This window comes from Curcuma longa, unplaced genomic scaffold, assembly GCF_044706935.1.
Source record: "Curcuma longa cultivar G26 ecotype Majalengka, Jawa Barat unplaced genomic scaffold, ITB_CL_G26_1.1 contig_14126, whole genome shotgun sequence".
Taxonomy (NCBI): Eukaryota; Viridiplantae; Streptophyta; class Magnoliopsida; order Zingiberales; family Zingiberaceae; genus Curcuma; species Curcuma longa.
The window spans coordinates 285,213-312,167 of record NW_027429672.1 but is presented as its reverse complement, the minus strand read 5'-3'; the positions used below and the strand labels follow the sequence as shown (position 1 = coordinate 312,167).

Sequence of the window (26,955 nt, the reverse complement as noted above, 5' to 3'; positions counted from 1 at the left end):
GTTCTTATCTCTATATTCTTCTGCTTTCACCAACGGGCACTTGTTCCCTTCTCTCTTATGTTTCAACCAATCATAGTCTTTGCATGGTGGCTATTAACTTTTAGATTAATTGGATGTTTATTATAATCTTGTATTCTTTAATGTTTAAATTATTGATGAATTCTTTAGTTGTTTTTTATTTCCAATTATTCAATGTGATATGATTTTATACTCATCTGATATTTTACATCTAGAGAGATTGGCAATTGGAATATTGGTATAGTTTGAGTTTTAGGTAGAACCATAATCTTTTCTAGCACACTTTGAATTAACTCGATCGCGAAAGATGAATTTATTTTAATGATATGAGAATCAATGCAGCACATTTACACAGGAAACGTATATTAATTTGTGTGTGAAATGAGAATTTTAATGCAAACGAATTTATTTGAATCATATGCGCGTGCTGCAAATGAGAATCCATGCAGCCTATTTACACAGGGAAACGTACATGACCCACTGTATTAATTGAGCAAGTATATATATACAAATTAATTGGAGGTAGCAGGTCCTCGACGTTTCTCGAGTCAAAGCGATCGATTTCCATATTTTTGGATGAAGGTCAAGGTCAACTGCCACATATAATTTTATATATATATATCCCCTTTCAAACGAAACGCGAGTAACATGTACAGGAATTCCCTGCGATCTATATTGATTTCATCGACTTAATCCCTGGCAACTTGGTGGTTGGCTTAATAATTGGTGGTAGCAGGTCCTCGACGTTTCTCAACTGTCGAGCAGTGGATTTTTATAGTTCATACATCAAGGTCAACGTCAATTATATTATTATTAATGTTTCTGATCACGCGATGCCTTCCAATTATATTAATATAATAGATAACGAGACTTTTTATATTTAAATAATTAATTATAAACGAATTAAATTTAACTCAGTAAATATTATAGTAATTTAAATTTTAACAGACAATTTTTAACACAATATATTCACTTATTACTTGTTTCAGACAAGTAATCTCAATATCAACTATACACAACTATCCACTACATAAATTATAATTATAAATGTGAATTATTATTATGAATGATAAGCGATGGAATATATATATATATTTTTATCTTGCTTGAATAATATGAAGTAGTCAACATTGATCAGTTTAAATATGTAGTCATACTTTATGAACATCAAGAACAGATCACTTGCTTCGTTCGATTGGACAGATCAATCGACTTTGAGTAGGTTACACAAGACTTGACATTAATTTATTTTATTTTATTTCATTTTATTTTTAATTATGAAAGCATTTGAAGTAAAGATCAATATCTTAAACAGCCCGTTATTATGACTTGTTGAAAAGCACAATTGTAATTAAAATTGTTATTTATTTTATTGTTTGCCATTTAAAATATAAATTTCTTCCGGTTGATCTTAATTATGATAATAGTAATATATATATATATATATATATATATATATATATATATATATATATATATGAATTCATAGTTAGATAACTATTTATTAATTTAGTGCCAACTACTTAGGCTACATGGTCGCCATCGGATAAGATATGTTGAAATAAATAAATAAATATATGTCCTCTCTTTGTTTTCGTTAAAACGAACTGAATAACTCAATCTATAAACAATTTTATCTCTTTCTATTAGTTAGTTAATTAATTGGAACCTTACCTGTCAGCGATTAACTATAATGTTTCACTTGGTTGACATTGGCTTTCGAGAATAAATTAAATATGAGAACCGCTGTTTGACTTGAGAAACGTGAAGGACCTGCTATGCACATGCACATCCAAGCAGTTATTAATTATCTGCCCACAAGTTTAACTTAATTCTGGGTATTTGTGAGTTACAGCAGTGGACCATAACGTAATTATGAATATGAAATATTAGGTAGAAGAATTCAATTATATATTTTTCGGATTTAATTGAGATGATAAGATTTTAGTTCTCTGCAATGATAATTTAGCCATCTATATATATATATATATATGGTCCAGGATGCATTAATGTTTAATCAATTAGGATATCGTTGTATGCAACGCCAAAAAATGAGAAAAAAATAGGGGCAAAGTACGATCCATTAGAGGCTGCTATTAAATCCACACCTACTGCAGTTGGTTGCCACAGAGAGTGTTTGCTTTCATTCATTAAATCCCTGCCTGCAAGTAAACGCTATCATTTTTGTTGTCTCTTCGAGTTTGATCATCCACTCGACAAACACTGACGACCCGCATAGGAAAATTAATTAAATTTACTTATTTGTGGAGAGACGTGTGCGAGCTGGCTCCATACGTTAAATTAAATTATTATGCGACCCCACACGCATCTCCATATATGCCTATATAAACACCACCGTTCCATCGGTTAACGCATCCATTCAATTACTTGATAAATTACGTACTAGCTTAATTATATTCATCTCCATGAAAATGGCATCATCTGCTTCCTCCTCCTCCCTCCTCCTCCTTCTCCTTGCTCTCTTCGCCGCCGCCGCCACTGCCACTGCCTCTCACAACCATAATGGCTACATGCACCTGCGCTTCTACAACCACGAGAGGATCCTCGGCTCCGGCCCCAACGCCACCGTCGTCTATGCAGTCGAGCGCACCCTCTCCACCACCGGCGCCGGCTTCGGCAACGTCATCGTCTATGACAACCTTCTCCGAGCCGGGGTCGAGCCCGACTCGCCTATCATCGGTCGGAATCAGGGCATGGGAGTCGGGTCGAGCTTGGCAGAGAACTCCGGCCTCACCAACTTCCAGCTGGTGTTCACCGCCGGCAAGTACAACGGCAGCTCCCTCGCCTTGCAAGGGTTGTTCCCGGTGGCCCCGTTGGGGACGGTGTTCGAACGGGCGATCACCGGCGGCACCAAAAAGTTCCGGCTGGCCAGAGGCTATCTCTTGACCACGGAAGTCCGTTCGACGAACACAACCCTCACCGGACAACTCGATGCTTACATCACCTTCCGTTGAAATCAGTGGAAACAATTGCATGATTAAATATTATCATTTATTTATGTGTTTCATGCTTTTCCACTTTTTTTTTATATGTATTAAAATAAATTCATCTTCGCGAGTCAATCAAATCTGTACCAAAAAAATTAATAATGATTAATACTTCTGGTTTATCTTTATAATTTTGTTTTATTTTATAAACTCAAAGCAATTATATTTAATTTTTGATGAATATACCTTAAGTTCAAATTAGATCTTCAAAAGCATCCAAGGCCGTCTTAATTAGGTTTGAGGCCCTTGGGGACAAAACAAATAGATTTTTAATATTTTTTAAAAATTTAAATATTCATCCTCATGTTTTTTCATTCCGGACCATCGGTGGATTTAAAAAAATTAAAAAACAATAATATATTTTTAATTTTAAAATAAACTTTTATATAAAATTTTATTTTTCTCGCTTTTTGAGATGTCACATTACTAATTAAATTTTTATTTAAGTAAAGTGACGAGGAGAGAGAAAAAAGATACAAGAACATTAATGAGAGGAGGAAGAAAAAAGATACAAGAACATTAATGCGAAGGGGAAAAGATACTAGATCACCGACAATTATGAGATCGTTCGTTTTTGAAAGATTAATACGAAAAATGAAGAATTGATTAGGTTTTTAAAAATAAGATATATAATCAAAACTATTTACGTGCACTTTCAACTTAATGCTCTTCTCATTACTATATATAGCATTTATAAACATCTCAATCTTAATCTTGTATTGAACTTTACATATTTATGTTGCGAGAAGGCTAACAAAAACCAGACAAGTTAAATGTATACTTATAGTCTTATACAAATCTAGAATATTGGATGCCAAACAGATTGGCAAGCTATGATTTATCTAGTTAAAGGAATAAAATAAATCAAATATAGAATAAACTATTCCACTGATTATAAAATTTTAGTATTATATCTAAAAGTATAAATTAGACCCCATTTGCTTTTCCATTTCATTTAATATTTTCATACAATTCTATTCTTAATTAATTGTCTCATTCCAATTCAATTTATTAATTTTGTTAGTTCTGTAAGACACCGTCAGTCTGTAGTGTAATTAATTATAATCAAAACTAATGATTTTTTAAGATCATAACTTAATTGGGTTGACTTTAAAAACACAGTTAAGGCGTACAGGTACAGGATGCCTTTCATTTTCTTATGCCTTCTTTAATTCTGGTTATTGACCGATCGACCATTCGTTGTTTAAGTCAATATTCTTTGAAAGTCAACAGAAACCCATTTGTTTGACCTAGGATTGGCGAAACTCGTGCCCACTCCCAAACCCTGGTTATGACCTAGGATTGGCGAGGCCCGTTCGACTTCCTCGCGAAGAGGATTGTCGTAGACGATGACGCTTCCGAAGCCGGAGTTGAGCTCCGCCGCTCGACGGCGTAGAAGACGGTGGCGTTGGGGCCCGAGCTGAGGACTCTCTCGTGGTTGAAAAAGCACAGGTGCAGGTAGCCGAAGGGGGAGACGGTGGCGCTGGCCGCGAAGAGCACGAGGAGGAGGAGGAAGAAGATGATGATGCCATGGAGACGAATGTATTATATGACTGCTGTTACACGTCTTTCTTTATCGACGTCAACTGTGTAATAATCCTTTCATACAGTGGCGGGTCGAATACGTTATTTATGGAAAGGTAAAGGCAATTTAATAATACCGCTCGCATAGTACGTGTGAACCACGTTGATACATTATATTAAGATTTATATAACTACTATATATATATATATATATATATATTTATTATCAAAACAACATCTAAATAAAATAAAATCATAGCCCTATGTTAAAAGCCCTTGCATCGTAAATACATATTAGAGAGGTAATTCTATTTTTAATAGATAGATCATCCATATTGTTTACTAGTGATCATTAAAAAAAAAGCTATTATTTCAAATCTGATATCTCAAAACAAATTTAAGAATGATTGATTCAACTTAACGGATGGACAAGTAATATCCACGTTTTTCACCATGTTGAGAGAGTCAATGTTGACTTTGTCCTCTCATGGATTTCTACTTGTTAGGAAAAAAAAAACATGTGAAGGACCTTCGTATAAATTAAATCTTTTTTCTTTTATCCCATTCGTTGACAAAAATATATTTTTTCAGAATGGATCAAATTTGTCATGCATTGAAAAAATAGATGGATACTTGACTGTTTCAAACGTGAGTAATAAATAATAATGCATATGAAAAGAAGATTACTAGAAGCTAGCCATTAATTCATTAAATGAAAAAAAAGAGAAAGATTTCTTGCAAGCCACCGTGTATATTAATTGCAAGGGAATTAGTCACAGCTGGTGTGCACACACTCAGTCAATTGTCTATCGATATAATTTCACACATAAATAATTTTTTCATCAAACTCGTTTATGTTCTAGATAGCGGGTTAAGGCCGCAAACATGTTTAATCTGTAATTAAATTTTTAGGAAGGCGCTCATAATAAATATTTAAGCATCCACGTTGTACTTCCAATGCAAATATTTAATTTGTTCATTATCCACGTTATTAAATCACCCCTTGCTAATCACTCAAGATCAACGGTGTAATTTGGCTTCACATACAACCAACAGTGGGTTATTCTCCATCGAGCTAGGAAATCCCATTCTAATTAGTCCTAACTGATCGACTTAATGGTAATTAATTAATTAGCAGTAAAAACGAGCTGCCACTACTTACTCTTTCATCCACTATATATAGCCATGGGGTTTAAATTTAATTTGCCTCCAAAAACACCTAAGTACGATAACTAATACATTATTTATCTAGTGGTACGTAGCTAACTGGTCAAAGTCTATATATTGACGAACACAATTCACGTTAATTTCACAAAAACCTATATATTGCTCATATTTTATTTTATTTTATCGTGTGTTTGGCTCAAAAACATATAGCGGAGTTGACGTTGACAACCTGTATAAGTGATTTCTATCACAAGAAATAACGTTAAAGATCCGCCATCTTCGTTATGTTCCTTCCTAGATTGAATTCATTAGGTCTGATTATTTCTATCCGCAAAATTTTATGTGTATAGTCGTCCGAAACAATATATAATTAATAAGTGAATTAACTGCGTTAAAAATTTTCTGTTAAAATTTAAATTCCTATATATAATATATTTATATAGTGAATTTTAGTTCTTTTATTGTTAATTTAAATATAAAAGTGTCGTTATCTAGTATATTAATATTAACATAATATTGGAAGGCACCGCGTGATCAGTGAGATAACGATTAACGTTGACCATGGTGTATATTGACTTATAAAAATCCCCGGCTTGACAATTAAGAAACGTCGAGGACCTGCTACCGCCAATTAAGTCAACCACAAGTTGCCATGGATTAAGTCAAGGAAATCAATATCGCAAGGAATTCCTGCACACGTTAATTACTCGTGTTTCTTGTATAATTAAAGGCAGAAAGTTCTTACAGACACATGATATATTTAAATTAAAAGTAGGAGGCAATTGAGTTTATTGCCTTTCCATAATTAAATTTTAACTTTAGATTTAGTTCTTCTTGTATGATTAGTCTTTAATATGAAAATTATTACCTTCCCAATAATAGGAAAATCAGTTGAATTAACTCATGAATATAACGTTGTGGACCTGCTTCCTCCAATTAAGTCCCTAAGTTTTAAAAAATAAACAAATACGTATGCCAAATAATTAATTGAGTCGGACTAATTAATTAGTCTCTAAACAATTATTATTACTAATTTGTTGCTCTTCCAGAAGTTAAGTTTATAATTATCCAGCTGTGTAAATGTGCTGCATGGATATATTATCTTTGCAGCACGCGAATATCTCTATGCGACTCGCTGTGCCCTGCTGTTACTTAGAAAATACTCCCGCCCAGTATTGTATTTGTGGAAAGACGTATGCGACCTGGCTGTTTGCGTTAAATTATTATGCGGCCCCACACGCATCTCCATATATGCCTATATAAACACCACCGTTCCATCGGTTAAGGCATCCATTCAATTACTTGATAAATTACTAGCTTAATTCATCTCCATGAAAATGGCATCGTCTGCTTCCTCCTCCTCCGTCCTCCTCCTCCTTTTTGCGCTCTTTGCAGCCGCCGCCATTGCCTCCCCTAACAGCAACGGCTATATGCACCTGCGCTTCTACAACCACGAGAGGATCCTCGGCTCCGGCCCCTACGCCACCGTCGTCTACGCAGTTGAGCGCACCAGCTCCTCCTCCGGCGCCGGCTTCGGCAACATCATCGTCTACGACAACCTTCTCCGAACCGGGGTCCAGCCCGACTCGCCTATCATCGGCCGGAATCAGGGCATGGGAGTCGGGTCGAGCTTGGCTGAGAACTCCGGCCTCACCAATTTCCAGCTGGTGTTCACCGCCGGCGAGTACAACGGGAGTTCCCTCGCACTGCAGGGGTTGTTCCCGGTGGCCCCGTTGGGGACGGTGTTCGAACGGGCGATCACCGGAGGCACCGGAAAATTCCGGTTGGCCAGAGGCTACCTCTTGACCACTGAAGTTCATTCGACGAACACAACTCTCACCGGACAACTCGACGCTTACATCACCTTCCGTTGAAATTAGTGGAAGCAATTGCATGCTTAAATATTATAATTTATATATGCATGTATTTCGTTCTTTTCCACTTATTAAAATAAATTGATCTTCGTAAGTCACTCCAAACTGTACCAGAAAATAAAATAATGATTAATACTTCTGGTTTATCTTTATTTCTGTATTGTTTTATAAACTCAAAGCAATTATATATATATATATATATATATATATATATATACATACGTGCTATCCATTTCCCATTAATTAAATACCGTGCCAATTGCCCCAATCTATATATGGAAGAAAGATTATTGAATATTGTATCCAATTATTTAGAGAAACATAAAGATTATTGAATATTTATATAGGTACATGATATAAACACTACTAAGTATTTTATCGGCAGATGAAATGATATTCCTTGATGAGAAGCAACCAAAGTATATATAGTTTGATCTTCAGTTGATTCCATTATTAGGGATTGTGCAACCTTTCACCTTCTTGTTGCATTTTTTTATTGTTCTTCTTCTGTTTGATATTCGATAACTAGTAGAAACACTTGGAAAATTTCCCACAAATTAGTAGGACAAGTTGCCAATATTCTATATGTTACGTTCTAACATAAATGCATAATCCTTAGAACCCATTAATTCCTATGACTTTTGAGGAGGTATTACATGCATATTGATCATATATATTCATCTGACCTAAAACTAGCTCCTTCAAGTTAATTAGCAACTTTCCCTGCCATTTTCCTATAAATAAATAAAGAATGCCACATTTAATAAAAAATTCATAAAAATAATATATCAAATGAAACCTTTATCAATTTTATTTGAGTCGTCGTTAATTTCTCCTTTACTAATCTTGATCTTGTATGGAAATTTACCTATTTATTTTGTCAAAGTCAAAAAGGGAACAACAATTATAGTTATAATTTAGATAAAACCATCATACCAAACCTAGCTATTTATAACAAGGATTTACATTTGTAAACAGAAAATGCGATGTTTTTCTTTCATATTTTGTGATTGATTGATATGATTTTTTAAAAAGAGAGCTTCGCGAAACGTTAAAATTGTTGTCTAAACCGGACTGCCCTTTGTTTTATTATTGATATTATTTTTTGCATCTCTCCTTGTATTACTAACTCTGTTATAAATTTAAATAAAAGTAAATCAAAGATTAAAGGGTTCGTCAACATATTTGAACATTAGAAAATACAAGATTAAGGACATCTAATCCTAAAATTAGTAATCGCCATGCAAAACAAAACAAAGAGGAAAGGGGAGAACAAAAGAGATAATGACTATGAAGGATTCTATTAGTAAACACTTCTAATATATTTTAACTTTTATAATTGTTAAATATTATTAAAAATATATAAAATCGAATATTGGGATATATATATATTGGCATCCACTCATGCCTATGTGTATCAGTACCGTATTCGACCCGTAACTTTGTATCCATCAGTTAATCAAAGACCGATTCGAGTCAACCCTCTATATTCACAACGCGTCGGTCGTTCATTTACTCAGAGACGGCGTTGACCTTCTACCGTGCACTAACAAATTGGGACCCAGTCAACTCAGCATATACGCCATTTCTCCCATGGTCTCTCCTCTATATAAACAGCCCTGCAATGCAATCTACTGCATCCAAATATCCGAACTTCATCTTCGATAACTAATTTCCTTTTTCACAAGCTTAGTTTGCAATTCAATTAGTGGCTGCGCATTTGCATCCATAACTTATTAATGGCATCCTCCTCTCTCTTCTTCTTCTTCTTCTTCGTCCTCTTCGCCGCCGCCGCGGCCGCTGCCTCCCCCAATCCCAACGGCTACATGCACCTACGCTTCTACAACCACGAGAGGATCCTCGGTTCAGGCCCCGACGCCACTGTCGTCTACGCCGTCGAGCGAACCAGCTCCACCTCCGGCGCCGGATTCGGCAACGTCATCGTCTACGACAACCTTCTCCGAGTTGGTGTCGAAACCGACTCGCCTATTATCGGTCGGAATCAGGGCATGGGAGTCGGGTCGAGCTTGGCCGAGAACTCCGGCCTTACCAACTTCCAGTTGGTTTTCACTGCCGGCCAATACAACGGCAGTTCTCTCTCTCTGCAGGGGCTGTTTCCTGTTGCCCCGCTGGGGACAGTGTTCGAACGGACGATCACCGGCGGCACAGGAAAGTTCCGACTGGCCAGAGGCTACCTCTTGACCACGGAAGTTCGTGCGACGAACACAACGCTCACCGGACAACTCGACGCTTATATTACCTTTCGCTAATGAGTACCATATGCAATTAGAAGCTCAACATTAATGTTTGATCATTCTTTATATGTAATACGAATAACAAGTCGATCGTGTTTGGTCTTGTGTCTTCTGTTCAAGCAACAATGTGGAGCTCGTTTTAGTTGTAGACAGGAAACAGTAAAGTTTCAAGTATATAACAACGTGCATTGCCTGCAATATATATATATATATGTAGCATCTCTCCTTAATTCTATTAATGAATTAAGCAAAATAGACTAAAAAATTACTTCTTCACGTTCGCCCTCTTCTTAAGTGAGGCTTTATTGTATATATTCTTGCCAAAAGCCAATCCGATCTATTGAAAAATAGAACCTTGGCAAAAAAGCCAATCTGTTTGAATAATAATACAGAGAGAGAGAGAGAAAAAAGATAAAAAATGAGCTTAATCAATTTTGATTTTTTTTTTCAAAATAAAGAGAAATTTATTTTATTTCATAGTTTCCTATATTCTGTTAGATTTTACAGATTGGCAGAATCCTCAAAGAGCAGATTCTTATGCAATAATCCAACTGTTCTCCTTCAAATAGCAAACTCTTCTCCTCCTCTTCCGCCCCTCCTCTCCTGCTTCCTCACCCCCCCCTTCTACGCCGCACACTTCTTCTGCAAATTAATTCCTCCCTTCACAACACACCTATCGAGCAGAGAAGAGAGACGCCGTTACACGAATCATCTCTCTCTCTCTTTGCTCTTTCTTCTCCTTGTCTTCTTCTCTTTCCCTCACTAATTTAATTATTCAATTGCCACGCGATTAGTTTTTCGAATTAATTTCGCCATTTTCTACCTTAATTTTGTATCGACGACTTCTGCGAACATAGGCCATGGCGCCGAGCACGATCAGAAAGGCGCTGGGGGCGGTGAAGGATCGCACAAGCATAGGGTTGGCACGGGTGAGCCACAGCGCGAAGCTGTCGGATTTGGACGTGGCCATTGTGAAGGCGACGCGGCACGATGAGCATCCCGCCGACGACAAGTATCTGCGTGAGATCCTGAACCTGACGTGCTACTCGCGTGCTTATGTAGGCGCCTGCGTGGCCTCGCTATCGCGGCGGCTCGGCAGGACGAAGAGCTGGGCGGTCGCGCTCAAGACTCTTGTCCTCGTCCACCGCCTCCTCGCGGAGGGCGACACCGCCTACGAGAGGGAGATCTTCTTGGCCACCCGCCGCGGCACCCGCATGCTCAACGTGTCGGACTTCCGGGACACCTCGAGATCCGACTCGTGGGACTTCTCCGCCTTCGTCCGCACCTACGCGCTCTACCTCGACGAGCGGCTTGATTACCGGGTGCAGGGGCTACGCAAGCGCAGCGGCAGCAGGAGCAGCTTCGACTTGGAGGAGGAGGACGCCGTGGAGGCGGCGGCGGCGGACTCCTCCAAGCCCACCCCCGCCCGGGAGATGAAGACCGAGAATCTCTATGTCCGGACGCAGCATCTGCAGCATCTCTTGGAGCGCTTCCTCGCTTGCCGCCCTACCGGTATTCCATCAATTATCAATCGGATCGAATCGAAATTTAAACAAGGACCAATTTGACGTGCCTTTATTTTTACGCAGGTGCAGCGAAGCACCACCGGCTGGTGGTGGTGGCGCTATTCCCGCTGGTGAAGGATAGCTTCCAAATCTACTGTGACCTCGCCGACAACGTCAACATCTTCGTCGACCGTTTCATGGAGCTGGAATTCCCCACTTGTGTGCGCGTCCACGACGTGTTTTCCAGGCTCGCGAAGCAGTTCGACGAGCTGGACTCCTTCTACGGGTGGGCCAAGTCCGTTGGCATCTGCCGCTCGTCGGAGTACCCCGAGATCGAGCACATCACGGCGAAGAAGCTCGAAGTGATGGACGAGTTCATCAGCGACAAATCCGCCCTCCAGCAGCGCCGCCATGAGGCGGCGGCAGAACCTGCCGCCCCGCAGGCGGAGGAACCGAAATCGGACGAGAACAAAGACATGAACCAAATCAAGGCATTGCCCGCGCCGGAAGACGTCTCCGAAGAAGAACCTGCAGCAGAGGGGATGGCCGTCGTCGAGAATGTAACAACATTAGAAGAAAAGGAAGCGGATTTGTTGAACTTGAACGACGACCACGCGATGACCAGTGACGAGCAAGGGGACAAGCTCGCATTGGCGTTGTTCGACGGGATCCCGGCGGCGGCGGTGCCTAAATGGGAGGCGTTCTCGAGAGGCGGGGACGCCGACTGGGAGTCGGCGCTGGTGACGACAGCGAGCAACAACCTGTCCGGGCAGAGGGTGTCGCTGGGCGGCGGACTCGACATGATGTTGCTCGACGGCCTCTACGCCATAGGGCAGGGACACTATGCGGCGGCGGTTAATCACACTGCCAAGAGCGCGAGCAGCGTGGCCACTACGCAAGCACCAATGCTGGCGCTGCCGGCCCCTCCGGCGTCAGGCGCAACAGCGGACCCGTTCGCTGCGTCGTTGGCGGTGCCGCCGCCGGCGTACGTGCAGATGACGGAAATGGAGGTGAAGCAGCATTGGCTGACGGAGGAACAGCTACTGTGGCAGCGCTACGCGAGCGAGGGCATGCAGGGGCAAGTTGCATGGTCCAAACTGCAACAGCAGCAGCAGCAGCAGCAGCACCACCACCAACAACAACAATTCTTTGCTTATCGTGCTCCTGGTTCATATCAATACCAGCAAAACCAGTATCAGTTTAATGGCGGATACGGTCGAATGGCTTGATAGAAACGCGCATCAAAGATCCGTAATCATGCTGTAAATTCAACTGCTCGATCAAGAACATGACAAATTCGTGTAAACTAGCAAAAGCTTCAATGATTCAACAATTAGTGCAAGAAATATGGGGGAAATAGAAGAATTATTATTATGAAGGATTTAGTTTTTTTAAATTTCTTTTAATGTAAAGGTCTCAATAGATATCAATAAAATAGAAATTTAAGTTACTTTTACTCCGTTGTTCAAAATATAAATAAAAGGGGCAGTTGCTAATCTCTCATAATAAATAGGTAAAACAAAAGCATTTCTTATTTCTGTAAGGCATGTAAGAAATAGCATTTAGGAGTAGTAAATAAAAGACATGTATTTTTTTATGTTGTGGAAATTTAAGAGTATATAGAAAATTTTAAAACACATAGTAAATTATTTTTATGGATGTTAAGATAATTATAATAACACAATTTAATTAGATTTGATTGACTAAATGCAACATAAATATAATGAAATAGTTGAGCGATCAAGTTTAACCTTCCAACGCAATATATATATGATCAAGATTTGAATGATATTCTTAAGATCTATATAGCCACGTGTTGTCATTTTAATTGATTATCATCATCATCAAAATGGATGGGCACATCCTCTATATTCATCAAAATCATGTGATTTATGAAAACTTCCATAGGGTACAGTCACCTTAGGAGATTAATTAATCGATCCGAAAGATTGAATAATGGGTGTCACCTATAAAAAAATAAAAATCATGTAATTTATAAAATTTAATTGATGAAGAAAATGAAAATATTATTTCAAAACTAATATACTTTAATCTAATACATATCTTAATGTTTCATTAAATTTCAATGATTTGTCAATTTATGCACGTAGATTTCAAACTTATGATTATTTCTTAAAATCGATGACAAAATTAATAATGTTTACTCATTAATGGTTGACTACTGTTGACACGGGGTAAAATATAGATTAACCTGTAGACAGTATTGATTCTATTGATTCAATTATAAACGTCAAAAATATTTTTTCTAAAATCTATTGATTATGAATTAATATTAGGACTCATACAAGCAAGAAGGGGTGAATAGTTTGGATCACTTCTCGTCTTGATATTGTGCTCGTTGTTTAAATGCATAACGGAAACTTTTGTTGGTGCAACTAATTGTTGGGATGTAATCAAAGTTCCACATTAGAAATACATAGAAAAGATCATGGGTTTATAATATGAAAGATATCTCCATTGATAGGAGACATTTTGAGTAGAAGCCAAGAACAAAATCCTGAGGGCTTAGGTCCAAAGTGGGCAATATCATACTATTGTGGAGATATTCTGATTCCGTCTGTATTAACAATTGGTATCAGAGCAATGATCTATGTAGAGTCGCTATGTGGGGACCCTCGGGTAATTGAATTCGATGACATCGATTTAATAATAAAAAAACTCCATGAAAATCGAGTGAAAGATGATTTAATGGTTAACAAAACTCATTCAATATATATATAAGTAACAAATGTAATACTTTTAAATTTTAAAAAAATTCCAACAATTAAATGCTCTATGTGATGAAGGGTTTTTTACCGATAAAAAAAATTTAGAAATAAAAGATATTAAAAGTCAGAAAATGAATTAAAATTCTAAATTGTCAACAAAGTAATTCATAAATTTCTCTATTGAAGTTATTGTTTCAAAAACAATAAATCATATCAAAAGATTTATTCATATTATGAATTTGTATTTAGTTAATAAATGACTAATTGACTAAATAAATTTAGAAAAATATGCATGTTCATATTTAAAAGTTTCTAGTCAAATAAAGTTGCATTTGAAGAAGATAATAACGTTTGTTGTGAAAGTTTAGAAAGAAATTTCTAGGCAATATACAAATTAGTCCTTATCTTCTAAGGTCTCCATCTTTTTCTAAAGCACAATTAATCAATATTAGTCTCTATCGACACAACTTACAACAAAACCCTTTTTCATTTATTCAAAGATAATTAATTTGAAAATTACAGTCATCTGTATCCATGAAAATCGAGTCAAAGATGATTGATTTAATGGTTAACAAAACGCATATATATATATGCCCTTTAAATTTTATTAAAAAATAGTCAATTGGATAGGTAATAAAAATATTGTAATAAAAGTAACAAATATAAAACAATTCCAACAATTAAATGCTCTATGTGATGAAGGGTATTATTTATTGATAAAAAATGTACAAATAAAAGATATTAAAAGTCAGAAAATGAATTAAAATTCTAAATTGTCAACAAAGTAATTCATAAATTTCTCTATTGAAGTTATTGTTGCAAAACCAATAAATCATAACAAAAGATTTATTCATATTATGAATTAATTTGTACTTAGTTAAATAGATGACCAATTGACTAAATAAATTTAGAAAAATATGCATGTTCATATCTAACAGTTTCTAGTCAAATAAAGTTGCATTTGAAGAAGATAATAACGTTCGTTTGTTGTGAAAGTTTAGAAAGAAATTTCTAGGCAATGGACAAATTAAATTAGTCATTATCTTTTAAAGTTATCTATCTATCTATTTAACTCTCCCATTTAATAATAAACCAGCAGTTCCCTTAATTGGTATTAAATCTTAAATAGATTTTATCTATTTATTGTAAATTTATATTAGCATCGGGGACTAAATTTATATATATTAATTGATTTGACTTGAGAGTCAAGAAAAGAAATATATATTAATTAATTTACTAGTTATTCAGATAATTTAACTAATTGTCCTTCGGTTTAATTAGGACCACAAATAATTCAAGAGGTTGGAAAAAGCATGCAGATGAATTTTCAAATGTTGAAAAGCCATCAATTTAGTTCATACATGTGAACGCGGAGTAATAAAACTTGACGTGCTCGTCGTCAAATATAAAAGTTATCGTCCTTAATTTGAAATTGTGTTGTTGAATATTACTAGTCTATGATTTAAGAAAAGATTTTGATGAAAAATTATGAAAAAAATCAAATCTAAAAATTATCTTAGGGTTTCAAGATGATTGTTAATGAATTGATTGTGCACTCTCTCTCTTATCTGAATGCTAGATTATATTTGAAAGGATTCGTTCTAAAGTAATCGATGTATCTATAAGAAGAAGGAATTAAAAGAAAAAATATATACCAATGTATTTATCCAAGTCTTTTATGATCTATGACAAACCGTGTAAGACTCAAAAGAGTTTAACTACTTTCGTGGTACCTATAGTAGGGAATGCTTTCTTAGGAAAATTCATGTCACAAGAATCTCACATTAATCCTCTAGACAGCTATATCCTTAATTTGTGAGAATAATTCTCAAGTCGATTTTATAGATAGGAGATTAGAGTACTCACTAGTAGATTTGTTCTTCAATCTCTATGGATTGAAACCGTAAGCATCGACAACTTCTTCTTAACTCGCCTCGATAGAGGTATTGAAAAATTCATTGACTAAGAGTTTTTAGGGTTTTTTAAAAATTATCTTGTATGTGGGTGCAGATCAATATATCATTAGTTTTTAGGAGTTGAAAGAATGAAAGCTCCTCAATACTATTCCAAATTGTATTTGTTGACTCTATTATAACATTAATTAAAGTCATCGACTTAGAGTACTCCCTTTCAAATAAGAAATCAAAGACAGAAACGTAACTCCATCCAAATTAAAGGTATATATGACCTTCAAGAGCATAAACTAATCAATATATATATAGATGGGGAAGAAAATCGAGAGAAAAAATATATAGAAACATCACTCTGTATCTTCTGGTCACGTCTCTGACCATCTAACATACATACAAGCATGTCTACGTACTTACAGTACTATCTTCCCAGAGCCGGGATTGCGATGCATATCATTGATAGTTATTTCTCTTATTGAAAATTCATGAGTTCCCATAACATTTAGAATCAAACAAGGCCTTTTCATAAATACATCGAGATATATATGATTTCTCTTATTCATCTCGATCGATATATAATTCGCATATAACATAAAATAAATGGGTCTCATAGAACCCATTCGATCGGTTTTACAACATAAAACATTCAACATATATATAAAACTGAATCACATATATAATAACTCAAGTACTGTATACGTAAGTAGGCGAAGCTTTAAGGAAGAGGAGCTGCAGGGGTAGCGATCATGAAGAGAGGTGAGAGCCTTTGAGTAGCAATGCCGGCAGTCTCTCTCATGTCCACCTCTTCGGCCTTCATTCCTTTGGGAAGCTTCCAATCGAAGTAGTAGAGGAGATGAGTGAGGCCTACCTCCACGGATGCATACCCGAAGTTCATGCCAGGGCACACCCTTCGGCCTGAGCCAAATGGCAAAAATTCAAAGTTATTGCCCCTGTAGTCAACTGAGCCGTCGGCGAACCTCTCCGGCTTGAACTCTTCGGCGTCGACCCAGTACCGCTCGTCGCGGCCCAACCCGTATCCGTTGATGATCACTCGAGTTCCGGCAGGTACTTTGTATCCCAGCACTAGGCATGTTTCCTGACACTCGCGCAGCAGTAAGGGCACCGATGGGTGTAGCCTTAGCGTCTCTTTGATCACCATCTTCATGTACGTCAGCTTCTCCAGATCTTTCTCCGTGATCTGTGTCCTTCCACTGAGAACTTGCCTCACTTCCTTCTGTGCTTTCTCCAACGTTTCGGGTTTCCTAATCAGCTCTGACATCGCCCATTCGATGGTTGTCGATGTTGTCTCGCTCCCTGCAAGAAATACTTCCTGAAAAAGGGAAAAAATAAAACACATTAGTATTTTTTTTGCAGAAAAAAGTATGATTAGTATCATATATGTCGAACATAATTAAATGAGAGAAAAAAAACAAAATTAAATTGAATATATATATACCAAGATGACAGCCTTGATGCTTTCGAGTGTGATGTCCTCTCCTTGGTCTCTAAGCTGTAGGAGCGCATCGATGAGGTCCTGCTTCTCGTCTTCGACGTCCTCATGCAATGCAATTATTTCATTAAACATCCGGTCGAGCTTTTGGTGAACCCGACCCAACCTATATGTCAAGCCGGTGAGAGAATCCACGAACCCTAGAGAAGGGAACATGTCGGCCACCGCAAAGCTGGTGATCAAGCCCAGCGTCTCCTTCACCAAGCCCAAGAACTGGCGCTGGAGTTTCTCGCCCTTGTTCCCGAATGCAACCTTGACGATGATGGTGCTGACTGTGGATATCAGCATAGCACTGAAGTTGACGGGCGTCTGGCCAGACTCACCGGCGACAGCAATGTTCCTCACCAAGGTGCTGTATTCCACTTCCCTAAGGGAGAAGAAGGACTTCACGCGGGCGGGGCTCATCATCTCCGTGGCGTAGATCTTCCTCAGCTGCTTCCAGTAGGCGCCGTAGGGGGAGAGGGAGACATTGCGATTGCCGTAGGCGAAGAACTTGCCGAAGGTCATCTTGGGTCGGTAGGCGAAGTTCAAGTCCTGCTGCTTAGCGATCTCCTGCGCCGCCTCTCGGGTGGCCGCCACGAAGCAGTCCACCTGCCCGAGCCGAAGGCGCATGAGGTGCCCTTTGGCGTGGTCACGCACCAAGTCAGCGAGGGTGTGGTGCGGGACACCCCCGGCGAGGAGGTGCACGTTTCCGATCAAGGGATACGCACGCGGCCCCGTCGGGAAACGTGCATCATCGTCTCCCTTCCTCCTCAAGCGTATGATGAAGAAGATGGCAACAAAGAAAGAGAAGAGGAAACCAAGGGAGGAGAAGGCGACTTCCATGGCTAGCTAGCAAAGTTAAGCCTAGCTCCTTGAGCAAGTGACCTCCTCCTAGAGATCCTTGTGTGTGTCTGTGATCCATCCTCATAGTTTACGTCCATATTTATACAAGGTTTCGTGTGTTTTGGTCATACTTTTCTTTCATGTTTAGTTAGAATAGTCGTACTGTTTTTTATCCAATCCACCATTAATAATTATGGCTGGCACTTCACGGCATCGGCATGCAGGAAAGAAGATCGAGAATTACATATGATGACTTTCTTCACCGATATGTATCTATCCTGGAGTGATTTTCTTGCTTAGCTCACAATCACATCATATATCTAATTTACGTTTAAGTTGATAAACTTGAGTGACTGATGTGATTCCATGAATATTTTTTATCAACCATCAGCATAAATCAATAGCGAATCACTCATCAATCCAGTATTCTTAATTTGGTTAATTATCCATAAATTCATCCTTTAATTTATCAAAATTGAGACTCAGATCCTTAGATGTCTAAGAAAATAAAAATGCCTACCCTTAATAATATGATTTATATGACATTAATTTCTTCTAAAAGCCATATGTAGGTTGACGTATGCATGGTTATTCTAATTAATCGAGCGTTTTACTAAATCACGGCGTCGCCATTAATTTGCTTTCTCCAAGTCGCTGCGTTTGCTTAGAGCTGTAAACACCTTTCGATCTAACTCCAAAATTTTATTTACAACTTATTTAAAATGACAGAATTAATATACATCCTACAAATGAAAATGTTGTTATATGTGATAAAGAAAAAAATTATGTTGGTTACGATATAATTAAAACTATGATCCAAATCAGTTTGATTAATTGTGAGTCACTTTTACTGCTTTATGCAACTTTTTAAGTATGAAAATTATCTTCTAAAATATATATCTTATATCTAATCATGCATGTATATTATATAACTTTTTTTTATTAATTTAATATGTCAATATCAATATCATATTAGACTTGATCTCTTAATTGACTGAGAAGAAGAAATAAGTTACAAGGTGAAAAAGTCTAATTAAGCCACGTTTAAGACCTTATATATTTTAATTACCAGTCGTCGACGTCTCGACCAAAGTAATTTCCATGCACTGATGAATCATATATACGACGAACGAGCTGAGCTAATGAAATAATGATGTTTTTGTTTATATATTCAATGTTCTTCTTCTATTATTGTTCGTGCATTTAAAGCCAATATGTTTCAAGGAATAAAATTAATTTTCTGCAGTCAATTTAGAGTAAATTTGAAGACAAAAGGTTAGAGTTTTCAATTTATTTATTTATTTTAATATTTTTCTACGCATTATATTGTTATTTTCTCCAAACTGTTCTTCTATTCATTGCATTCAACGAAGGTATTTATATATATATATATAATAAAGTTTGAATCAACCGTTGAAGATATATACATTAAACGTATAGTAACGATGTGCTAGCTTGTTGGATATGATTTTGCAAGGCAAAATTAAAGTGCCATCGATCGTTGAAAGTCTGATATGACTTCAAAATCGAAATCTACGTTTCGCGTAGATAAATCTAGACTATTAATTTGCTCAAAACCGATTATGGGTGAATGAGAAATTAATTGGCTAAAGTGGTGTCCAAAATAATATTAAGGAAAAGATGGGATTTTAGTCCCACATTGCTAACCGGCGATAGCTAATGTTTCCTTATATGTGTTGCTGTGTTAATGAAGTTAACACAAGAAGCACAGGTATTCTCTATCCATGGGCGAGCTGGTGCTCGCACCTGTGAGCCCGCCACCCGCCACGTGCGCACGTGCGCACGTGCGCAATGGCAATGGGCGCTTTGTAGGCGCACTTTGCACTTCGCACGTACGCGTCGTCGCGAGGAGCATTGAGGAGCTTAATTTATTGCTCCGGGTGACATTGCAGTGCCTGCGTGGCACTCGGGTGACGTGTCGGGCGCGCATGTGACGTGGCATTGCCTGTGTGGCATCCGCGTGGGCAAGTAGAGGTGACTGTGTTGTTGATTGGGCAGGCAGATGGCAACCGTCGATCAAAGAGGTGTGATGGATCGCTTGTGATGCGATCTGGAGCGTTGGATCGCGAAGAGTCACGATCAGACCGCTTGGGAAGAGACTTGATCTGAAGCGTCGGAGTGAATGGATCCAGATCCGATGGCTGATGGTAATAAGCGAGATCTGAGGGTTGTGTCCCTCAGATCTGATGGATGAGATTCGAGTGGGCTGTGTGAAGGGTTACAACCCTTCAAATTGGACGATCCAGATCGATCCAGCCCAAAGAACACATCCTCTCTTCAAACCTCTTTGATTAGTATAAATAGAACCCTCCAGATGGTGGAAAACTCATCGAATTCATCGATTCAAGCCTTCCTTGTGCATTCATCCATCTAGTGCATTCGGAGTCCAAAAAGCCTACGAGCAAGTTCGTCGGTCTCGGAATTTGGAGTGCTACTATTCCGAGGCGATCGTCGTTGTATCTTGGGAACGAGTTGCTGCTATCCGTTAGCACCAGTAGCGGAGCAATATCGTTTACGGAGATAGTGTCTAACACTAGCCTCGACGATACATATCAGTTTGCGTACTCCCGGAGCTACCGGATCAACAGTCGTAAACGATATTCGTGCAATCTGATATGGCTACCAACGACGTTCCGACGACCGTTCCGACGGCCGTTCCAACCGCCATGCCGCCGACATCAATTCCGCACGGAGAGAAGCCGGAGAAATTCAACGGAGCCGACTTCAAGAGATGGCAGCAAAAGATGCTGTTCTACCTGACAACGCTAAACCTCGTACGGTTTTTGCGTGAAGACCCGCCAGCCGCTACAGATGGTAGCAAGGCTGCTAGCGATGCGTGGTCACACGGAGATTTCCTATGCCGAAATTATATTCTCAACGCATTGGACAACTCGTTGTACAACGTGTATTGTTCATTGGAGACGGCAAAATCTCTGTGGGAGTCACTTGAGAAGAAATACAAGACCGAAAACGCCGGACTGAAGAAATTCATCGTCGGACGGTTTCTGGATTTCAAGATGGTGGATTCCAAGAGCGTGGCATCTCAAGTCCAAGATATGCAATTAATACTGCATGATCTGGATGCCGAAGGAATGAAGCTGAACGAGTCATTCGCGGTGGCCGCGGTAATCGAGAAACTCCCTCCGTCATGGAAGGATTTCAAGAATTACCTCAAGCATAAGCAAAAGGAGATGGGACTGGAAGACCTGATCCTGAGGCTACGAATAGAGGAGGATAATCGAAAGTTATCCGACTCTAGAGGAACAAAGCGGACTATCGACGAGATGTCCAATCTGATTGAGCCGAACGCCAAGAAGACGAAGCAGTTCAAAAAGAAGGCTCAAGTCAAGAAGTTCAAGGGCTCCTGCTACAACTGTGGGAAGTCAGGCCACATGTCCAAGGAGTGCAGACGCCCAAAGAAGCCAACCAGCGGGCCAAAGAATGCAGCGAACCACGTCGCAACCTCTCTTGAGGACCTGGATCTCACTGCAGTCGTGTTCGAAGCCAACATGGTGGACAACCCGAGGCAATGGTGGATCGATACTGGAGCAACCCGTCACGTCTGTTCAGACAAGGATATGTTCTCCAAGTATACCCCGATAAATGGAAGAAAGCTCTATATGGGCAATTCCATGACATCCCCGATTGTTGGACTCGGGAAAGTGGTTCTGAAGATGACGTCTGGGAAGGAGCTAACTCTTATTGATGTGCTTCATGTTCCGGACATCAGAAAGAATTTAGTTTCTGGATCGGCACTTGTTAAAGCCGGATTCAAACTAGTGTTCCAGTCCAACAACTTTGTACTTACGAAGAACGGTGTCTTCGTAGGTAAGGGATATTTGGAACAAAATTTGTTCAAAATGGTTGTAATGACTGTACACCGTGAGTTCAATGGTAATAAAATAAAAGCTTCCAGTTATATTGTTGAGTGTTTCAATTTATGGCATGATCGTCTTGGGCATGTCAATAATAATACGCTGAAACGTCTCGTCAAATTAAATTTATTACCGAACGTCAATGTTGACGAAACACACAAATGTGAAGTGTGTGTGGAAGCTAAATTGACGAAACTACCTTTTCATTCGGTGGAAAGGTCAACGACTCCTCTAGAGTTAATACATAGTGATCTATGTGACTTGAAATTCGTGCAAACTAGAGGAGGTAAAAAGTATTTCATTACTTTTATCGATGACTGCACGAGGTTCTGTTATGTCTTTCTTTTAAGAAGTAAAGACGAAGCCTTAGAGGCGTTCAGAACCTATAAAACAGAAGTTGAAAATCAACTTGACAAACGAATTAAAATAATTCGTAGCGATAGAGGTGGAGAATATGGTGCACCGTTTAATGAATTTTGTTCAGAATCTGGCATTATTCATCAAACAACGGCGCCTTACTCACCTCAATCGAATGGTGTTGCCGAACGTAAAAATCGGACACTAAAGGAGATGATGAATGCCTTGTTGATAAATTCAGGCTTACCTCAGAACTTGTGGGGGGAAGCAATATTATCAGCAAATCACATTCTCAATAAAATCCCTCACAAGAAAAGTGATAAAACTCCATACGAACTATGGAAAGGCCGCGAGCCATCGTACAAATACCTGAAAGTGTGGGGGTGCTTGGCAAAGGTCGAAGTACCTAAACCAAAGCAAGTAAAGATCGGACCTAAAACGTTCGATGCGGTATTTGTCGGATATGCCCATAATAGTAGTGCATATCGTTTCCTAGTTCACAAATCAGACATTCCTGATATTCATGTGGGAACAACCATAGAATCTCGGAATGCGATATTCTTTGAGAACGTATTCCCAAATAAGAAGGGAAACGTTGAAAGTGATAACAACGGAAGTTCAAACGGAAATGACGTTACCGAACTTAGTTGTTATAAAAGAACTATTGACGATCAAAGCGAAGAGCCACGTCGTAGCAAACGGGCTAGAGTTGAGAAATCGTTCGGGCCAGATTTCATGACTTTTATGTCAGAGATGGACCCAAGAACATTAAGTGAAGCTCTCTCTAGTCCCGATGCTCCAATGTGGAAAGAAGCTGTCAATAGTGAAATCGAGTCCATCATGAATAATCATACTTGGGAATTAGTAGACCTTCCTTCTGGTAATAAACCATTAGGTTGTAAGTGGATACTAAAACGCAAGTATAAAGCTGATGGATCGATTGACAAGTATAAGGCCAGACTTGTAGCCAAGGGGTACAAGCAAGAAGAAGGCCTTGATTACTTCGATACCTACTCACCAGTGACAAGGATTACGTCCATACGAGTGCTAATAGCCATTGCAGCACTGTATGACCTTGAAATACATCAAATGGATGTTAAGACTGCATTCTTAAATGGTGAGTTGGAAGAAGAAATTTATATGGAGCAACCCGAGGGGTTTGTGGCTCCAGGAAATGAGAAGAAGGTGTGTCGACTTGTTAAGTCATTGTACGGACTTAAGCAAGCGCCTAAACAATGGCACGAAAAATTTGACAAAGTAATGCTGTCAAACGAATTCAGAATAAATGAATGTGACAAATGCATTTATGTCAAAAACACACCTGAAGGATATGTAATCGTGTGTCTATACGTAGACGACATGCTAATAATGGGTAGTAATCATGATGTAATCATGACTACAAAGAAAATGTTGACCAAGAATTTCGATATGAAAGATATGGGTCAAGCAGATGTTATATTGGGAATTAAAATTCTCAGGACATCTGATGGGATAGTTTTGACACAATCCCATTATGTAGAGTCAGTATTGAAAAGGTTCAATGCGTATGATCTCTCTACAGTGAAAACACCTATGGATCTAAGTCAACACTTAGCGAAAAACCATGGTGAACCCATATCGCAGTTGGAATATTCTCGGATAATAGGCAGTTTGATGTATCTCACAAACTGCACACGTCCGGATATTGCCTGTGCGGTCAACAAGCTAAGTCGTTTTACGAGTAATCCAAACGACACCCATTGGAAAGCATTAATGCGAGTTCTTAGGTATTTGAAATATACTATGAACTATGGATTACATTATGGAAAATATCCCGCTGTGTTAGAGGGATATTGTGATGCTAATTGGATATCGGATACAAAAGACTCCAAATCCACTAGTGGATATGTATTCACGATCGGTGGGGGAGCAGTATCTTGGAAATCCACTAAGCAGACGTGCATTGCTCGGTCAACTATGGAATCCGAGTTTATAGCACTAGACAAAGCAGCTGAGGAAGCTGAATGGCTGCGGAATTTCTTGGAAGATATTCCGAGCTGGACGAAACCTGTGCCTGCCGTACTGATCCACTGTGATAGTCAATCGGCGATTGGAAGAGCACAGAGTAGTATGTATAATGGTAAGTCACGACATATACGTCGTCGACACAATACCATTAGGCAGTTGATCTCGAACGGAGTGATTGCAATCGACTATGTCAAATCCAAAGATAATTTGGCAGATCCCCTAACGAAGGGGCTAAGTCGAGATCAAGTATACTGCTCATCAAGAGGAATGGGATTAAAAATCTACAACTGAAAACGACTGTAGCGGTAACCCAACCTTGTTGACTGGAGATCCCAAGATCTTGGTTCAATGGGATAACGAAGTTACAGAAGTTGTGTTACAGCACATGAGATATTTTATCTCTATCCCAATCCTAGGATGAATTTGTGCTGTCCTACCACATGTAGTGAGGTTAAGCTTATGCTTTTAATGACTTCTATACCTTATAAGGTGGAGTATGGTAGGATACTCTTGATAGAAGTGTCACCTATGTGAGTGTGAAGACAGGCCGCTTCAATGAAACACTCATGAATCCAAGATGGTGTCCATGGCCGAAACGGAACCAACCATGAGAACCTAAAGTAGGTGAGATAGGTCTCTGTGTGGGTGTTATTGTCTTAGTATACACCAACAGCTGAGCAGTTCAAGACATCACGTTCACTGCGCAGCCTAGTATACTCGATAGCATTCCACTACGGAAGGTTCAAAGCCACAAGCTACCTCTCCTGATGCAGTGACTTATCGATTGGACTCTTGTAAAGTGTCAGCATGCATACATACATTGCATTAATTTCCATTCATGTGGGGGATTGTTGGATATGATTTTGCAAGGCAAAATTAAAGTGCCATCGATCGTTGAAAGTCTGATATGACTTCAAAATCGAAATCTACGTTTCGCGTAGATAAATCTAGACTATTAATTTGCTCAAAACCGATTATGGGTGAATGAGAAATTAATTGGCTAAAGTGGTGTCCAAAATAATATTAAGGAAAAGATGGGATTTTAGTCCCACATTGCTAACCGGCGATAGCTAATGTTTCCTTATATGTGTTGCTGTGTTAATGAAGTTAACACAAGAAGCACAGGTACTCTCTATCCATGGGCGAGCTGGTGCTCGCACCTGTGAGCCCGCCACCCGCCACGTGCGCACGTGCGCACGTGCGCAATGGGCGCTTTGTAGGCGCACTTTGCACTTCGCACGTACGCGTCGTCGCGAGGAGCATTGAGGAGCTTAATTTATTGCTCCGGGTGACATTGCAGTGCCTGCGTGGCACTCGGGTGACGTGTCGGGCGCGCATGTGACGTGGCATTGCCTGTGTGGCATCCGCGTGGGCAAGTAGAGGTGACTGTGTTGTTGATTGGGCAGGCAGATGGCAACCGTCGATCAAAGAGGTGTGATGGATCGCTTGTGATGCGATCTGGAGCGTTGGATCGCGAAGAGTCACGATCAGACCGCTTGGGAAGAGACTTGATCTGAAGCGTCGGAGTGAATGGATCCAGATCCGATGGCTGATGGTAATAAGCGAGATCTGAGGGTTGTGTCCCTCAGATCTGATGGATGAGATTCGAGTGGGCTGTGTGAAGGGTTACAACCCTTCAAATTGGACGATCCAGATCGATCCAGCCCAAAGAACACATCCTCTCTTCAAACCTCTTTGATTAGTATAAATAGAACTCTCCAGATGGTGGAAAACTCATCGAATTCATCGATTCAAGCCTTCCTTGTGCATTCATCCATCTAGTGCATTCGGAGTCCAAAAAGCCTACGAGCAAGTTCGTCGGTCTCGGAATTTGGAGTGCTACTATTCCGAGGCGATCGTCGTTGTATCTTGGGAACGAGTTGCTGCTATCCGTTAGCACCAGTAGCGGAGCAATATCGTTTACGGAGATAGTGTCTAACACTAGCCTCGACGATACATATCAGTTTGCGTACTCCCGGAGCTACCGGATCCAACAAAACCCATTTGGTCGGCTTGACTAACTCACTCGGTGTACTTAATTTAAAGATGGAAAAAATAATTTCTCCTAATTTGTGTGTGACATATTGTAAAACATTTTAGTAGATTTAAATTTCTAATTTAAAGAGTAAAAAAACTTAAAAATATAAGCATATCTTTCACTAATTTATTTTTGTAACAAATAAATAGAGCCTTAGCTACCAAATTCACATCAAACTCATGAGTATACCAAACTCTCATCAACAAACAACATAAATACATATTAGTTATAACAAAGATAACCCTAAAGCTCAGGCACTGATGCACAAATTAAGAAATGATTTAACTCCTAATTAACGTGGCATCATCATCTCTATTTATACAAGTACATGA

General features: G+C 39.0%; 5 protein-coding genes across 5 annotated transcripts; 4 read left to right on the top strand and 1 right to left on the bottom strand.

Moving 5' to 3' along the window:
• The first annotated feature begins 2,413 nt into the window (after positions 1–2,413).
• LOC141816095 (dirigent protein 22-like) lies at positions 2,414–3,037 on the top strand. Its single transcript, XM_074703928.1, has one exon. It carries the CDS (start codon positions 2,445–2,447, stop codon positions 2,991–2,993), a length of 549 nt encoding a protein of 182 aa, XP_074560029.1. The 5' UTR covers positions 2,414–2,444; the 3' UTR covers positions 2,994–3,037.
• A 3,985-nt stretch (positions 3,038–7,022) lies between these two features.
• On the top strand, positions 7,023–7,713 carry LOC141816093 (dirigent protein 22-like). Its single transcript, XM_074703926.1, has one exon. The coding sequence runs from the start codon at positions 7,049–7,051 to the stop codon at positions 7,589–7,591; it is 543 nt and encodes a 180-aa protein (XP_074560027.1). The 5' UTR covers positions 7,023–7,048; the 3' UTR covers positions 7,592–7,713.
• A 1,532-nt stretch (positions 7,714–9,245) lies between these two features.
• LOC141816096 (dirigent protein 22-like) lies at positions 9,246–10,027 on the top strand. Its single transcript, XM_074703929.1, has one exon. It carries the CDS (start codon positions 9,331–9,333, stop codon positions 9,859–9,861), a length of 531 nt encoding a protein of 176 aa, XP_074560030.1. The 5' UTR covers positions 9,246–9,330; the 3' UTR covers positions 9,862–10,027.
• Positions 10,028–10,706: 679 nt separating this feature from the next.
• LOC141816032 (putative clathrin assembly protein At1g03050) lies at positions 10,707–12,580 on the top strand. Its single transcript, XM_074703864.1, has 2 exons — positions 10,707–11,358; positions 11,436–12,580. Exons 1-2 carry the CDS (start codon positions 10,707–10,709, stop codon positions 12,578–12,580), a joined length of 1,797 nt encoding a protein of 598 aa, XP_074559965.1.
• A 3,930-nt stretch (positions 12,581–16,510) lies between these two features.
• Positions 16,511–18,384, bottom strand: LOC141816043 (alpha-humulene 10-hydroxylase-like). The gene is made up of 2 exons (XM_074703873.1): positions 17,447–18,384; positions 16,511–17,320 (listed from the first exon to the last, which is right to left on the bottom strand). The coding sequence occupies exons 1-2, from the start codon at positions 18,323–18,325 to the stop codon at positions 16,706–16,708; spliced, it is 1,494 nt and encodes a 497-aa protein (XP_074559974.1). The 5' UTR covers positions 18,326–18,384; the 3' UTR covers positions 16,511–16,705.
• Positions 18,385–26,955: the final 8,571 nt, after the last annotated feature.